This window comes from Heteronotia binoei, chromosome 21, assembly GCF_032191835.1.
Source record: "Heteronotia binoei isolate CCM8104 ecotype False Entrance Well chromosome 21, APGP_CSIRO_Hbin_v1, whole genome shotgun sequence".
Taxonomy (NCBI): domain Eukaryota; kingdom Metazoa; phylum Chordata; class Lepidosauria; order Squamata; family Gekkonidae; genus Heteronotia; species Heteronotia binoei.
Window position 1 is genome coordinate 190,703,297 of NC_083243.1, and position 16,999 is coordinate 190,720,295.

The window sequence follows — 16,999 nt, forward strand, 5'->3', positions numbered from 1 at the left end:
TAGATGCTACCTAAGTACTAACTAGAGGAAGTGGTTTTGTGGTGGCAGACAAAGTAGGAGACACCAGCTGTGGCTGTCTTAGTTTAGAATACTTTTTAAAATGTTATTTGATACAGTTGAAAATAACTTCAGCACAAAAAATTTATGCATTAAGTCAGGCAGGAATCCTGAGGTACACTGAGTTGGCAGCTGTCCTCCCTGAGTTCTCTGGGCTTCTGAATAAGCATACTTGTTGGGCTGTAAACCATTTTTTCAAGATGCCGACATTGATAGCACTGATTCAAGAGCATGACTTCCTACCCTGTGGCTAACTCTGGACTAATTTTACTAATTTTTTTTTGTTCACTTATTCACCTATTTCAGTAGCCTTTGAGCTTGGGTGCATTAACCTGAGTAAAGTTTTTGCTTCTAGCAAAGTGTATTTTCCCCACTGTAGTCTAGAAAGGGATGCTTGCTTCCCTCTGTTTTAGGTTGTATTTCGACAAGCAGTAAACAATGAAGTGAGCCAGGTTCATTGCTCCCTTTGGTCAAAACGAAAAGGAGATTGTGCGGTAGCAGGGCTTGGCGAATAGCACTCTATATTAAGCCAACGTGTTTCCTAACTTGTGTCGCATCATCTTAAGCAAAACCCCCCAAAACAACCCCCCTGAAAAATAGCATAAGCAACCCCCCCAATAAGAAAATGTCTTTAAATGTTTATTGCATTTTCTTTTCTGTGCCTTCCAGCTCCTCACCAGCGACTGGAACCTGTGACGCTCTCAGGGATTGTTTCCTTTGTACTCAGTCTTTTATGTGGCGCGTTGAATTTAATCCGTGGCTTTCATGCTACAGAGAGTCTTTTGCAGGTAGGGTGACGGTGTTGGTGACTTTGTAGAAGAAAAATACAGGAAGAATTATCTGTAATTTATTTGAGATGTTTTTGCAACAACTAGCATAACAAAATAATCAAATGCATATTTTCCTTCCATGACTAAGCTCAGTGCTTTTTCCCTTTCATTGAATGCAGTTTGGAAAGGTTTGGTAACTGGTAGCTGGCAGTCTAGTTCCAGCCTCCTGAAGGGAGCTCTCCATCCCACTTCAGTCTAGTTGACATATTTAGGACTGGTCCTTCTCTTCCTCCTACATTGTAGGGCTTCAACATGGCAGATGAGGTTCAGCGTGGCCAAGTGCAAAGTAATGCACAAGTAATGGGGAGGGACGGTGGCTCAGTGGTAGAGCATCTGCTTGGGAAGCAGAAGGTCCCAGGTTCAATCCCTGGCATCTCCAAAAAAGGGTCTAGGCAAATAGGTGTGAAAAACCTCAGCTTGAGATCCTGGAGAGTCGCTGCCAGTCTGAGTAGACAATACTGACTTTGATGGACCAAGGGTCTGATTCAGTATAAGGCAGCTTCATATGTTCACATTGGGGCCAAGAATCCCAGCTACAAATACAAGATGATGGGGTGTGAACTGGCAGAGACCGACCAAGAGAGAGATCTTGGGGTCGTGGTAGATAACTCACTGAAAATGTCAAGACAGCGTGTGATTGCAATAAAAAAGGCCAACGCCATGCTGGGAATTATTAGGAAGGGAATTGAAAACAAATCAGCCAGTATAATGCTCCTGTATAAATCGATGGTGCGGTCTCATTTGGAATACTGTGTGCAATTCTGGTCACCGCACCTCAAAAAGGATATTATAGCATTGGACAAAGTCCAGAAAAAGGCAACTAGAATGATTAAAGGGTTGGAACACTTTCCCTATGAAGAAACGTTGAAACGCTTGGGGCTCTTTAGCTTGGAGAAACGTCGACCGCGGGGTGACATGATAGAGGTTTACAAGATTATGCATGGGATGGAGAAAGCAGAGAAAGAAGTACTTTTCTCCCTTTCTCACAATACAAGAACTGGTGGGCATTCGATGAAATTGCTGAGCAGTCAGGTTAAAACGGATAAAAGGAAGTCCTTCTTCACCCAAAGGGTGATTAACATGTGGAATTCACTGCCACAGGAGGTGGTGGCGGCTACAAGCATAGACAGCTTCAAGAGGGGGTTAGATAAAAATATGGAGTAGAGGTCCATCAGTGGCTATTAGCCACAGTGTGTGTATGTGTGTGTGTGTGTATATATATATATAATTTTTTTTTTTGGCCACTGTGTGACACAGAGTGTTGGACTAGATGGGCCATTGGCCTGATCCAACATGGCTTCTCTTATGTTCTTATGTTCTTCTACAATTTATGTCTTCAGTCGTTACTATTCAGTGGCAGAAGAACTTTCCTTCTGTTGTGCACATCGTTCTACTTGGTCTTGTTTTTTAAAGCCACCTTCGTGCCCTTCACTTTCACACATGCAGGAAGTTCCACTCCCCCACATGTAGCTTATTGTGAGTATACTGAATAGCCATAGCTTGTGCATGTAGGGTTTTTTTTCCCCCCATGTGTGAAACAGCCTTGAAGCCATTAGAGAGCTGGACTAGAACTTGGGTCTCCCGGGCACATACTGGCTGTTATGCAATTGTTGAGTATTCTGGATTAGAGACAATTATCATATAATACTACATTTTCTGTGAAAAGCGTTCTAGTTGTCAAATACTCCCTCTAAGCTCCAGAGTCTTGTGAGCAAAAAAATCTACTTCGTGAGCTACTGGCATTAAAGTTGTGAGCTGCTGCATAAATTAGTTTGCTCTGGGGCCATTTTTCCTGAGCTGAGATGAAAATGTGTGAGCCAGAGGCTGAAAAACTGTGAGGCAGCTCACAATAATTCAGCTCAGAGGGATAACTGCACCATCTAATAAATATTGTCCTGTTGGTTTTCTTTGTGTTCGCTTTGCAAGTTCTACTTTGTAGGCACTCAGCGCCCTCTGCTGGATAATATAGTTGACATGATTCCCAGTCTACGAAGCTGCTTTGTGTAAGGAAGAGCAAATGGGAGTGTGGATAAAGACTGTTTGCTTACCTCTCCACAGTTTGCTCCCAGTTTTTCTCCTTCCTACACACGTTTAAAGTGATAATTCATAACTCTTTCCCCTCTAAAATTGGACCACTCTGTGTGCAGTTGGAGCAGATCTAAATTTAAAAGATGTAGTCTGTTAAATCACATCTGGTGGTCTTTTACACTGTGCGGAATTGCTAAATTAATTGGGACGTATCTTCTCTGTGCTGGAGTACTACTGTTACTTGATTTTTACTGCATCTTGCACACCAGGTCGTGCGTATGGGCAGTTGTGTGACGTTGGCTGCTGCATACAAGCACTCACTGAGCAGACAGGTTAAAACGGATAAAAGGAAGTACTTCTTCACCCAAAGGGTGATTAACATGTGGAATTCACTGCCACAGGAGGTGGTGGCGTCCACAAGCATAGCCACCTTCAAGAAGGGGTTAGATAAAAATATGGAGCAGAGGTCCATCAGTGGCTATTAGCCACAGTGTGTGTGTGTGTGTGTGTGTGTGTGTGTGTGTATATATATATATATATATATATATATATATATATATATATATATATATATATATATATATATATATATATATATATATATATATATATTTGGCCGCTGTGTGACACAGAATGTTGGACTGGATGGGCCATTGGCCTGATCCAACAGGGCTTCTCTTATGTTCTTATGTGACACAGAGTGTTGGACTGAATGGGCCATTGGCCTGATCCAACAGGGCTTCTCTTATGTTCTTATGTGACACAGAATGTTGGACTGGATGGGCCACTGGCCTGATCCAACATGGCTTCTCTTATGTTCTTATGCGACACAGAGTGTTGGACTGGATGGGCCATTGGCCTGATCCAACATGGCTTCTCTTATGTTCTTATGTGACACAGAGTGTTGGACTGGATGGGCCATTGGCCTGATCCAACATGGCTTCTCTTATGTTCTTATGTGACACAGAGTGTTGGACTGGATGGGCCATTGGCCTGATCCAACATGGCTTCTCTTATGTTCTTATGTGACACAGAGTGTTGGACTGGATGGGCCACTGGCCTGATCCAGCATGGCTTCTCTTATGTTCTTATGCGACACAGAGTGTTGGACTGGATGGGCCACTGGCCTGACCCAACATGGCTTCTCTTATGTTCTTATGTGACACAGAGTGTTGGACTGGATGGGCCATTGGCCTGATCCATCCTGGCTTCTCTTATGTTCTTATGTGACACAGAGTGTTGGACTGGATGGGCCACTGGCCTGATCCAACATGGCTTCTCTTATGTTCTTATGTTCTCACTCTTACCATGCCACAAAGGGGATGTATATCTGAATGTACGTCTCATTGAAAAGCAGAGCATTGCCGATATCATCTGTGTGCCTATCTGCTTTTTACGCTCCGAAAGAGATCCGTATGAAGGGAAGGCTTCTGTGTGCCGACGTCCTCTGTAACAGAGTGAAAATGTGTGATGTTTGAGAGATTTTATGATACTGATGGCCATAATCAACATACTAAAAACAGGATGTGTTTATTAAAATAGGGACCCCCAATTCTGAGTGTATCCATTACAGTGTCATTTATTCTGTGATATGTGGATACATTGGGTTCGGTCCAGCTCAAGGATCTTCTGAAGTCAGCACAAGAATCCCCGATCTTGCCAGCTCTCTCTTCTCGCTCCAGCAACCATGTCCAGCCCCACAAAGGTTTACTCTTGGGGTTGCAGGACCTTGGTAGAGTGATAGTACTGTAGGTTGGGAGGCTGCAGTGGGGATAGGAAGGGGACAAAATTACTTCCACCCACACAAGAGGCAAAAGGGACTGATTTCATCGTCTCCCCTCTGTGGCTCTCTGTCCCATTGTGTGGTTATTGTTCTGTTAGGGTCTTGTTACCCCTGGAATAAACAACACTCTCACACAGTGGCCAAAAAACTAGGTGCCGTCAGGAGGTCCACTAGTGGGGTCAGGACCCTAGAAGCCCTCCCACTGTTGCCTCCTCAAGCACAAAGAATACAGAGTATCACTGCCATAGACAGAGAGTTCCATCTATACCCTCTGGCTAATAGCCACTGATAGACCTCTGCTCCAGATGTTTATCCAATTCCCTCTTGAAGCCATCTGTGCATGTAGCGGCCACCACTTCCTGCTTACTGTTCAACAGCAGCTACTCCATGAAAACCAGAATGGTGTAATGATTAGAGATTTAGACTTAAGATCTGGGAGATGCAGGCGCTAATTCCCACTCTGCTATAAAAGCTCACTTGGTTGCATACTCTTCTCCTAATCTACCGCACAGGGTTATAGTTAAGATAAAATGGGGGAGAGGAGGATGGTATAAGCTGCTGTGGGTTCCTGTAACAGAGAAATAATAAATATAGCTGAAGGGGGGGGGGGGCAGATTATAGGTAGGCTGGTTGGTGAGTGGGAAGGAGAAGAAGATATTGGATTTATATCCCGCCCTCCACTCCGAAGAGTCTCAGAGCGGCTCACAATCTCCTTTCCCTTCCTCCCCCACAACAGACACCCTGTGAGGTAGATGAAGATATTGGATTTATATCCCGCCCTCCACTGCGAAGAGTCTCAGAGCGGCTCACAATCTCCTTTACCTTCCTCCCCCACAATAGACACCCTGTGAGGTAGATGAAGATATTGGATTTATATCCCTCCCTCCACTCCGAAGAGTCTCAGAGCGGCTCACAATCTCCTTTACCCTCCTCCCCCACAACAGACACCCTGTGAGGTGGGTGGGGCTGGAGAGGGCTCTCACAGCAGCTGCCCTTTCAAGGACAACCTCTGCCAGAGCTCTGGCTGACCCAAGGCCATTCCAGCAGGTGCAAGTGGAGGAGTGGGGAATCAAACCCGGTTCTCCCAGATAAGAGTCCGCACACTTAACCACTACACCAAACTGGCTCTCTTTGGTGTAGTGGTTAAGTGTGCGGACTCTTATCTGGGAGAACCGGGTTTGATTCCCCACTCCTCCACTTGCACCTGCTGGAATGGCCTTGGGTCAGAGAATGAAGTAGGGAAAGAGGAACGGATATGAGGGCTGCTAGGAGGAGGAAAAGAGGAAATAATAAGGGAAGGGGATACAGAATAAAATGAAATCCTACTTGAAGGTTCTTGTGGATCTTGCACTTGCATATTTCTCATTTCCGTGGCTGGCATTCAAAGAACTCCTTCAAGTTTTCAAAGAACTCCTTCAAACTTCATTTGGGAAGTTTTCTTTGTTTCAGATCTTGTTTGCCATTTGGCATGAAGGGATTGTTATTTGACAAATGCGAGCCCAAACCATCCTGGGGTGCAGAGAGCTCGGTGCATGGTTCTGTAACCTTTAGCTTTTGTGTATTTTTGTTGTGAGATTTTAAAGATGGTTGGGCGGATGTGGGCCCAAGGGACTCAAGCCCCCCAGTGGGCAGGGGGAAAAGACACTAAGTTACTCTAAGTTTTATTTTATTGATCCATAACCAAAGTGACAAAGTAAATTTTGAAGCAGGTACCAGAGCAAAACACAATGACCTGTTTTGCACTCACCTTACGCCGCTGTTGCGTTCATTTTCTCAGCGCAGCTTCCTTCTGATTTCACACTGTCTGCTCCGAGGCTGCAGGAAACATCACCATTTTTGCGCAGCAAACAGAAACCACTAAAACCCAGTTTTTGTTTGCTGCGCGAAAACGCCGACGCCTGCTGCAGCCCCAGGGCAGATAGTGTGAAATCGGAAGAAAGCTGCACTGAGAAGACAAACGTGAGAGCAGCGTAAGGTGAGTGGGAAGACAGTCCGTGTAGACTGGTAGAAACTAAAGACAACAAGACTTCTCTTTTGGCTGGTGACTGAGGCTCTCTAATGGGCATCAGCTCATCAGCCCCTACCCTTAACGTCAACAATATTTATACCCTTTTGCACTTAATAGTTACGTAGGTAGATGTCAGCAAAACATGTCCATTAATGCAACACCAGACAGTCCCTTCCCTTAATACTAGGTGTTGTTGGGTTATCTGCCAGGTCAAGGGGCCCTTAAACAATTAGATTCTTATTAAAAATATATCTACCCGAATATGCAAGTCTCCCCTAACCCTAAAATGCTGCCACAATTTTTACTTTCATTGGATTCTTGAAGTTAGCTGCACGAATGCTGTAAGAATATCTTTTGCATAATATGGAACATGTTGTCTTGAGATTACTTGTCTTTTTGCAGAATGAGGGAGAAGACTTCAGTTATGTTATTGCCTTTTTCCTTGGCACAGCAGCTTGTTTGTATCAGGTAAGAGATGCCTCCTGCATGTTTAAACTGTCTTCAGAAGTCATAACCCATTCATTACTAAACTTCAGTTCTGTCCTGTCTCATATGTCTGACTGAAGCGATTATTCCCAGTTCTCTTCCGAGTTGGGGTGAAAGTGGCCACAGTGTAATCTGTAAAACTCTGGTTCGGTTGTGGTTGATCTCCTTCTGTGGAAAATTATGGAAATAGTTTCTAGTGGATCATTATTAAGACTTCCTGATAGTTCAGAGTGGAATCCAAAGCATTTTTTTTCTGTTAGTGGAAGGTGTGTTGATATGTGGGTTTTTTATTTTTACCAACTTCCCCCTCCCGCTGCATACCCCACACTGCCCTCCATGCTGTTCCTTGGGGTTCTCTGTCCTTCCAGAGCAACATTTTGGGGGAGCTGGAGTAGCAGTTAGGAAAGTTCTATTCTGGGAGTTTAACTCTCCACGTTTTCTCACAATAGGGATTCATTCAGGGACGGTGGCTCAGTGGTAGAGCATCTGCTTGGGAAGCAGAAGGTCCCAGGTTCAATCCCCGGCATCTCCAAAAAAGGGTCCAGGCAAATAGATGTGAAAAACCTCAGCTTGAGACCCTGGAGAGCCACTGCCAGTCTGAGAAGACAATACTGACTTTGATGGACCGAGGGTCTGATTCAGTATAAGGCAGCTTCATATGTTCATATATGTTCATATATTCATTTGAACCATCAAACTGAGAATCCTGGAAGTAGTTGGATCTGATATGGGCCATTTAATTGCTTCATGTACCACAGGCGCTATGGTACACGGGAGGCCATATGTCTTGTAATCATACTGGAATCTTATCCTGGTAGTTATGAGGCACATTAGCATAGATTGTTTGCCTTTTTGACCTGTGATTTCGTAGCATGTTGGAGAATCAAGGAACTTTGTTACATTTGTATCCTATTCCCCTTCTAAGAAACCTTAGGTATGCATGGGATAACTCATATTTTTCCAGATCTCCATGGTGTGAGATAGAAATTCTCCCAAGGCCACTCTGAAGCGGACGGTGAAGCACTTAAAATTCCCATTAATCTTCAATAGTCACGAACTGTGTTGTTCTGCCACAACCGTTTGCTCTATTAATTATGTGTCCGTGGTGCTCTGCAACCACTACATAGAGTGGGTCTCCTCCGAGTCTGAGTCTGAGTTCTGTTTATGCTGTGCTGCAGCAATATCTACAACTGCAGGATATACTCAATTGATGCCACTAGTTGTAAGACTATTTGTGGCTTGGGAGCCACGTGTGGCTCTTTCACACATATTGTGTGGTTCTTGAAGCCCCCACCACCCCATTGGCTGGCTTGGAGAAGGCATTTGTCTGTTTAAATCACTTTTCCAAGCCAAGCCAGTTGGCGGCATGGAGAATGCATTTACAGTTAAAGTTGCTTTCTTTCCACCTCTCTCTCCCCCTCCTCCCCGTCTATTTTCCTCCCTCCCTTGTGGCTCGCAAACATTTGACATTCATTCTCCGTGGCTCTTATGTTAAGCAAGTTTGGCCACCCCTATATAAATCTATATTGTGCTGTGGCCATTATTTCCAAAGGGCCAGCTAATGCAAAAGAACGTCGCTGTATATAAAGCAGCACTTCTAACCTGAAGCCGTATGTGCTATGCTTTGTGTTTAACTTTTCTGAGAGAAAGATACTTTGAGCAGGCACTTCAGCTGTCACACTTGACTTTTTGTACCTTATCAGGTTTCTTGGATGAGGTCAAATTAATCCAAGGAGCTGATGTGGTACGTAAGACAGTTCACGTTCTGTCGCCGAAGTTTGCACGCTGAACTGCAAAGAGGGCATTCTGCATTTTCAGAATAACCCGTTGGTGCTCTGCTTCAAGATTATTTCCAGTCTTGCAACGCTACAGAAGTTGTACACAATTCAATTTAAGATTGTGTGGTTTGACTCACCCCAAGAAAGACCCCTAATTTCTCCTCCGGTTAGAGTTTTATTGCACTCTGGTTACCGCACACTAACCCACCTGCTTTCCTAGGCAGAAGTGAGTAGCACCTTTATATTTGAAAGTTCGTCAAAAGCCATTTCAGAAGTCTTATAAAAACAAAGAAATGTTTGCTAACATATACATGTGTGGAAAGTGGGATGCCGTTTGCAGTGCTGTGGCAAGATCATTAGTTTGCATTCCTAATGACTGTTTTCTTTTGCAGTGCTATCTGTTTGTATATTGCACTGGCTGGCGAAATATCAAATCCTTCCTCACTTTTGGCTTGATCTGCTTATGCAACATGTATCTCTATGAACTGCGCAACCTTTGGCAGATCTTTTTCCACGTGACTGTGGGTGCTTTTTCAACTTTGCAAATCTGGCTGAGGCAACCGCAAGGGAAGTCCCCCGATTACAACGTGTGACGGTTGTCTCGTGAAAGCGGCAGCCTCGATGCAAGCAGCGTTCCTCTCAGGAATGAAAAAAGCTTTTTCTGTAAGAGAGGCGCTCCCCATGCTTGAAGGCATCAATGACCGGACAGTGAAATTCTTCCTCAAAAGAAGAGCTGCAAAAGGATTTGGGAACTGATTGAGGGACAAATGAAGTCCTCCACTGTCGAGGAGAATATACCCCCAAGGGGGGGAAAAAAACCCAAGTAATTTGGAGGGCATCATAAAAACTCCACATTCAGAACTATGAAAAAGGCAAGGGGTGTGTATCTCAAGTTATTTCTCCAATCCCAAACCAGTTTTGCCTTTGTGAGGCAGTAGAATAGGCTGTAATAAAAGGATGACATTGCATATTAACAAACGGTTCAGTATGAATGAATTCCTAAATGCCAGATTATTGGCTTGCCCATCAATTTAATGGCATGTGTCTGCATTTTCCTTGATTAAAACCTCACCCGGAAACCATCTACTCATGGGGATTAGTGCCCGGACCCCAAAGGCAGCTCTTCTAGTGCTGAGTTAATTATGAATTGCTTTACTTATTTTTTTTTTTCCCCTGTGCAATTTGTTTTGAAAAAGATTTGGAAACTGACCTATTCTCTTCTCCTCCCTCCCAAATAACATCACATTGTCTTCAGACATTTGATCTAATGCTTGAAAGATGAAAAGACGTTGGCTGGCAAGAATAAAAGAGACAGAGTATGCTGAATCCCCCCTTTTCTCTCTCTCTTTGATGTGAGATAATAGCAGAAGCCGAGCCTCATGCAGGCAGATAACTAGCCTGATTGGGAAAGAGCCTAGTCTCAAACAATTCTAGTTTGAATGAGATTAAGAACCCAGTTTGGAAAGACAGAAAACTGATAGCTTTTGATCACTGGATACCCAGCAAATCTGCTGTAGGAAGAGACAAGCAACCTAAGGAATTAGATTAGAGGTGCAGTTTCTTCACCTACCGCAATTGGGCAGGAACCTGTCACATGTGCTGCTTTAGGAAACGCAAGTGTTTCCTTTATAGAATAGGCCACAACTACTTATTTGCTTTGTGAAGCACAAATTGGTCATTTTGCAATCTCTGTTCTTCACGAGAGCTTGTTTGTGCAAAAAGGGGAGTGAGGTTTTCAATAGATGTATCATATTCTCCACAAATGCTTGGAAATGCTGCGTGTGAATGTTTACCTTTTCCTGGATTGTGCCTGGCATCTTTGGAAGAAGATATTGGATTTATATCCCGCCCTCCACTCCGAAGAGTCTCAGAGCGGCTCACAATCTCCTTTATCTCCTTCCCCCACAGCAGACACCCTGTGAGGTGGGTGGGGCTGGAGAGGGCTCTCACAGCAGCTGCCCTTTCAAGGACAGCCTCTGCCAGAGCTATGGCTGACCCAAGGCCATTCCAGCAGGTGCAAGTGGAGGAGTGGGGAATCAAACCCGGTTCTCCCAGATAAGAGTCCGCACACTTAACCACGACACCAAACTGGCTCTGGAAAGCCAGTCTTGCCTACAAAAGTAGTTGGAAGAGTCTCTAAACATTCAGAACCATTTGGAGATGTTTACTAACATCCCAAATCATAAGGTTAGGAAGCCTCTCAGCCATTTCTAGAAGGCCTAATCGTACACTGGGGCAGAAGACAACTTGTGTAACCAAGTGGCATAGATTGCAGGGGCACAGTAAAAATATCCCAGCAGGGGAATTTTATATACATTCTTGGCTTGAAGAACTGCACAATTCCTGATTATAAGGTCTTATTTTTGGCTTCCAAAGGGGTAATCTCAAAAAAGAGTTGTGTTAGAACACAGGTTTTCAAGCCACCTGCTTCGAGAAATGCTTTCTTTTTTGACTGGACCACTGAGAATATCCTGAAAAGCAAAGGCTTGTTGCTTAACAGATGTTTTTATTTCTTTGCTGTCGCTTTTATTATTAATGTAACTAAGCTCCTGTGTCCAATCCGGTTAATACTGGGTGTACCATGAGCTCAGAGCGTACTACAGGGGGTGGACTTCAGTTACTCATAGGCCATTGGATAACCACTTTGTAGAGACCGTCCTTGTAGGATTCACACCCACATGAACTCTCAAGAGATCCTGAGTATGTTCATGTTGTGCATTAACTCAGCCAGCCATCGAGATTCTGATTTCCATAATAATAATAAGAAGAATTGCAGATTTATATCCCGCCCTTCTCCCTGAATCAGACTCAGAGCGGCTTACAATCTCCTATGTCTTCTCCCCTCACAACAGACACCCTGTGAGGTGGGTGGGGCTGGAGAGGGCTCTCCCAGCAGCTGCCCTTTCAAGGACAACCTCTGCCAGAGCTATGGCTGACTCAAGGCCATGTTAGCAGGTGCAAGTGGAGGAGTGGGGAATCAAACCCGGTTCTCCCAGATAAGAGTCCGCACACTTAACCACTACACCAAACTGGCTCTACACTCAAGTAGTGTAAGTAAACTACACTCAAGTCAACCCATGTCTTGAGCTCTTTTGAAGTAGAGGAGGATCTTTTTAAATTCTCCTTTACTTATAATATATCCAAGTACCACTCGGTGTCAATGCTAGTATTTGAATGGGGAAAGCTGGTTTTTGTGTGTACTGTTTTTGGGTACTCTGGTGCTTGATGCGCTACAGTTGTCTTACAGTGAGGGTGGAAGTTACAAGGTTTTGCGCTGAGCAAGCAGCCACTACCCGGTGTGTATGCCTGCAGAAAGAACATGCCCTCCTTGAAATATATGATGGTGGGAAGTGCTGCAAGTGTAGCCAACTTACGGTGACCCTGTAGAGTTTTTGAGGCAAGAGGCATTCACAGGTGGTTTGCCTTTGCCTTCCTCTGCATAGCAACTCAGGGCTTCCTTGGTTGGTTGGTACTAGAACCTGCCTAGCTTCTGAGATCTGCTGAGATCAGGCTAGCTGGGCCATCCAGGCCAAGGCACCTGAATTATTCTCTTTGCTATGCGGCTGAGGGGGTGGAGGTGGGGTGGTGAGACTGGTATTCAGGAAGCCCAGTTCCAAAACCATATTTGTTGGTCTTGGTTGTTTGGCAGATGCAATACTAAGCTTTCTAGAAAAAAAAAATTAAAACCCCCAGCGTTTTGTGAAAGCCAAGCACTAGTTGAGAATCTGGGTTTTATCACACTAAGAAGACAGAAGAATTTATATGAGATAATCTATGATGGCAAGAGCCACGATTTTCCTGGTGTATCCCAAGGGCTTTTCCCTTTACCAGTATCATTTCATGAGCGGAAAAAGCTTTTTTCCCCTAGGTGCACAAAAAATATAACTTGTCAACAAGTATAAAATATTAACCAATATATTTCCATAATACAGCATGAACCTGAGTAGTATCTGCATACAGTCTCAATGAGCTACATCTACTGAGCATTCATGTGCACGATGACATAGATAAATTGGACAATGTGAAGAGAACCGGCTGTTAAGAGTTTTGGATAATGATGGGGAATGTTTAAAATAAACTAGTTACGCAGCAGTGAGTCAGTATGGTAATCATTAGTCTTCCAAAAGTTGAGGAGAGGCAAATGAAGCATACTTCCTAGGTATCATAGCCCCCACCAAAGAAGTCAGTCCCACTGGGAGAAAGTTAAACAGCATAGAGTCCTTAGGGTTTGTAGAATCTTTCGGGCTCAAGTGCCGTGTTCTACTGGAGAAAGTAGAGAGTCCACCTGGAAACTCTTTGGGCAAAGAGCAGAGTATGAATGTAATAAGCAGTAATGTAAAGTAAATTCCACTAAGACATATACATTTAACTAGTGTTCTCCGGGTCAGAGCCCATGGTTGGAACAATACTCTTCATAGTGTTTTCAGCCTCTAACCCCCCCGCCCCCCTGCCCCAACGGTGACTACCTTGCACAAGTAAATCCCTAAATTTATTTTGGCTCAGGTTTCTAGTGCTGAGTGTTTTTAGAAAGTGGATGGAGCCAGTGGGGGCTTCTGCGCAGCAAGGCTTCTGATTGGCCATTAGAGAACAGATTGACTATGCAGGTTTTTAAAAACATTGCTTTGGCAGCAGCTGCTAGTAAGCACAAGGATCTTCGCTGCGTTACTGAAGGTAAACTGTGGCAGATGTTTCGTGGGAGCCATTTTGCAGCTGTACCTACCACCCTATGTCAGAATTCCAAAGGTGCCCACAGGCTCAAAAAGTTGCCCCCCCCCCCGGAGTAGATGCTTGGGCAAGATGGACTTACGATTTTATTCAGTAGAAAGCGATTTTATTATGTGCAAAGGACTGGCATCTGCAGAACCAGGGCTCGGGTTAGATCAGCCCCGTGAATTTCATCAATAACTCCTACATTCTCCTCTTGAATTTCATACACATGACTGTATTAGTATATGCTTACAGCTGTAGCTGTATTTGGACATATGGACATATGAAGACATCTGAAGCTGCCTTCTACTGAATCAGACCCTCGGTCCATCAAAGTCAGTATTGTCTACTCAGACTGGCAGCGGCTCTCCAGGGTCTCAAGCTGAGGTTTTTCACACCTATTTGCCTGGACCCTTTTTTGTGGACTTGCGGTGGCGGCCACAAGTATAGCCACCTTCAAGAAGGGTTTAGATAAAAATATGGAGCACAGGTCCATCAGTGGGTATTAGCCACAGTGTATGTGTGTATATAAAATTTTTTGCCACTGTGTGACACAGAGTGTTGGACTTGATGGGCCGTTGGCCTGATCCAACATGGCTTCTCTTATGTTCTCTTCTCTTATGCTCTTTTTTGGAGATGCCAGGGATTGAACATGGGACCTTCTGCTTCCCAAGCAGATGCTCTACCACTGAGCCACCGTCCCTCTCCATTTGTATTTGCTCTAGTAGTGCAGGCACCCAAGTCACAGATGAAACTTGGTGGCATCATCTGTTTATCTTTGAACAAAACAACAGAATGAGCAGGAGTTATAACTGTCGACTTAAAAAGATTTCAAGTGCCGGATTACAACCTAATTTAGTCAAGAGGTTTGTTGGCTGTTGAGACAATGTATAGCTTCTATAGTTGACAAGAAGCAACATGCATGAATTCATGGCATCAGTTTATTTTTGCTCCCAAGAATGTACAGGCGGAGTGCCATAATGTCAAATGGAAGAGAGCTGGTGTCACAGTCTAGGCAAGACGATCCATTTATGCATGAAAGGGGCCCTGTGCAGAGGCAGTTAACAGGTTCGGGTGTCCGTTTGGGCGCACTGCATTGGGCCACAAGGAAGTCTGGATGTTGTTGCACATGATTCGTTGCACATGAGAGCTGTAGTTCTCCCTAAAATATAACCGTATTGAACTGGGTAATAGCTGGGATGTGGCCTCATATGCAAATGAGACCGCTGGGCTTTTTCTACAAAAAAAGGCCCTGCGTGTAATTAATCTTGACATGAAACCAAATTTGTATTAAATGTTTAGACTGCTGTGACCCCGAGGTTGGTGGTGTACTACAGGAACTAAAAGTACAAGGCCTGGAGCCTTAGTTGTGTGAGTGAAATGTCACACTGTACAATGTTGCTCACAGTGTGGAAATTAAGGTGAAAGCTCTAATTTAGAAGTTCCATGCCCTCTGGACCATGTGGATTCGTAATTGCCTTAACTCAGGGGTGCTGAACTCATTTTGTTATGAGGGCCAAATCTGACATAAATGAGTCTTTGTCGGGCCAGGCCATGTGTTTACTTATTTAAGATTGGGCAGCAGCGATATAAACTTTATAAAGGACACAGACAAACACAAAGATTTTTTTAAAAAACTTAAAACATTAGCACTCTTAAAGGTGCCTGCTTTGTATCTCCCCTGTGCAATCCAGGGAACTAGGCAAAGGAAGCTCAGGCTCTTTCCTTCCTTTCGCAGGGGACCAAGAGGGGGAGAAGCCTCAGCCAATAGAAGGAAAAGAGGCTTGCCTCAGTAGCTCTGCTGTACAACTGAGAGAGCCTGACGAAGCAAGCTATTCCTCCCCTCTTTCTCCCCAAGGGAGGAGCCTCAGCCAATAGAGAAAACAGAGGCTTTGCTCTGTAGCTCCTGTGTGATGGAGGAAGCCTGGCAAAGCAAGCTGTTATGCAAAAGGACGCAAGAGAGAGAGAGAGAAGGAAGTAGATGACAGCCAGTTGCTCAGGAGCCTGATAGGAGCCCTCCGGGGGCCTGATTCAGCCCCCGGGCTGCATGTTTGACACCCCTGCCTTAACTCATCTTTAAACCAAAAGTGTTTCAATTTTAAAATTGTTTTACTGTATACAATTTTATATTCTGGTCTTTTAAAAACCAACATATAATGAATAAAACTGACACATTCACAAGTGAAACAGTGTTTAATATGATTGTTAAATTACTTAAACAGATTGCAATTTCCATGGGAAATCATAACTGTATCAATTTTTTTTTTGCAAGAACCAGAATAAAGAGTTCACACCCCTTGAAATGATCGTGACAGTCAACTATCACAGTCAGAGATACAGGCGACTGAAAATTTCATTGACAACACAATCGCGCAAGGTGGTCTGCTCATATGTTAAGAATGCACACTACGAAGCAGAAAATAAACCTTTTTTTAAAAAAATTATGATCCTATGCTGTGACAGTAAATAAAATTAGGATGTTGTAAATGAATGTGGTGGACGTTGAAGAAGCTGCAGTACTGTGGAAGTAAAGACTTTTGCAAATTAGACACTTTTTTTAAAAAAAAAAGGTCAAAAGTATAGTACAAAGGGCAGGCATGGCAGTTTTCCAGAAGTCACACAACTGTACTTTTCCAAGATATGCCTTAGTGGGGGAGGGGGCAAACCAGAAGTGAGTGTCTTGGAAGCTCCATTTTTGATCACTTTGAGGCTGCAATTGTGTTGATCAATTTGACAAAATCTGCGAGACCCTAAATTCAAACTTATTTCTTGGTTATGGAGAAACAGAAAGCCTGCATTCGGCATCAGAAGCCTTGGGCATTTTTGGGGCTATGACGATTCTGTCCTGAGAAAGTGAGGTGGGAGCACTCCTAAAATTTGAATTGTTTTAGAGAAAGCCAAATTTGCTATCAAAAGTTTTGTCTTATTAGAATATAAAAATATAGTTTTCTAAAAAAATGCTTTAATTGTTTTTAATAAAATAGGAAGGGGACTTTGTGTTTAAAAGTTAAAAATGTTTTAATCCATTCAGAGGTTTATTAAATTCCCTTTTTAAAAAACATCAAGAATTGTTTAGCAAGTTAGGTGCAACATCATCAAATGCTTTTTTTTTTCCTTATGAAAAATATTGACTAAATCGTCAAACTGAAATCCATGCTAAGTGAATTTAGAATATTACTCCCATAATCTCAATCCAGGAGTTCCAGCAATTCAGGTAGAATATCCCATGATACTTGTAAATAATGAACAGTCTTTCAAAAAGAGCTGATTTAGCTTATTGTTGTTCCTTGTTTGCTATAAATGGTGAAAACGTGGAAGTGGC

General features: G+C 43.6%; 1 protein-coding gene across 2 annotated transcripts in view; it reads left to right on the top strand.

Moving 5' to 3' along the window:
• The window catches only part of SEC22A (SEC22 homolog A, vesicle trafficking protein), a 50,180-nt gene extending 40,232 nt beyond the window's left edge, over window positions 1-9,948 (top strand). For both annotated transcript variants that reach the window (XM_060262234.1, XM_060262233.1), the window contains 3 exons: window positions 727-845; window positions 7,109-7,174; window positions 9,363-9,948. In XM_060262234.1, the coding sequence (XP_060118217.1) occupies window positions 727-845; window positions 7,109-7,174; window positions 9,363-9,563 (386 nt within the window). In that variant the 3' untranslated portion in view covers window positions 9,564-9,948. The remainder of the gene's footprint in view (window positions 1-726; window positions 846-7,108; window positions 7,175-9,362) is intronic.
• The last annotated feature ends 7,051 nt before the right edge of the window (window positions 9,949-16,999 follow it).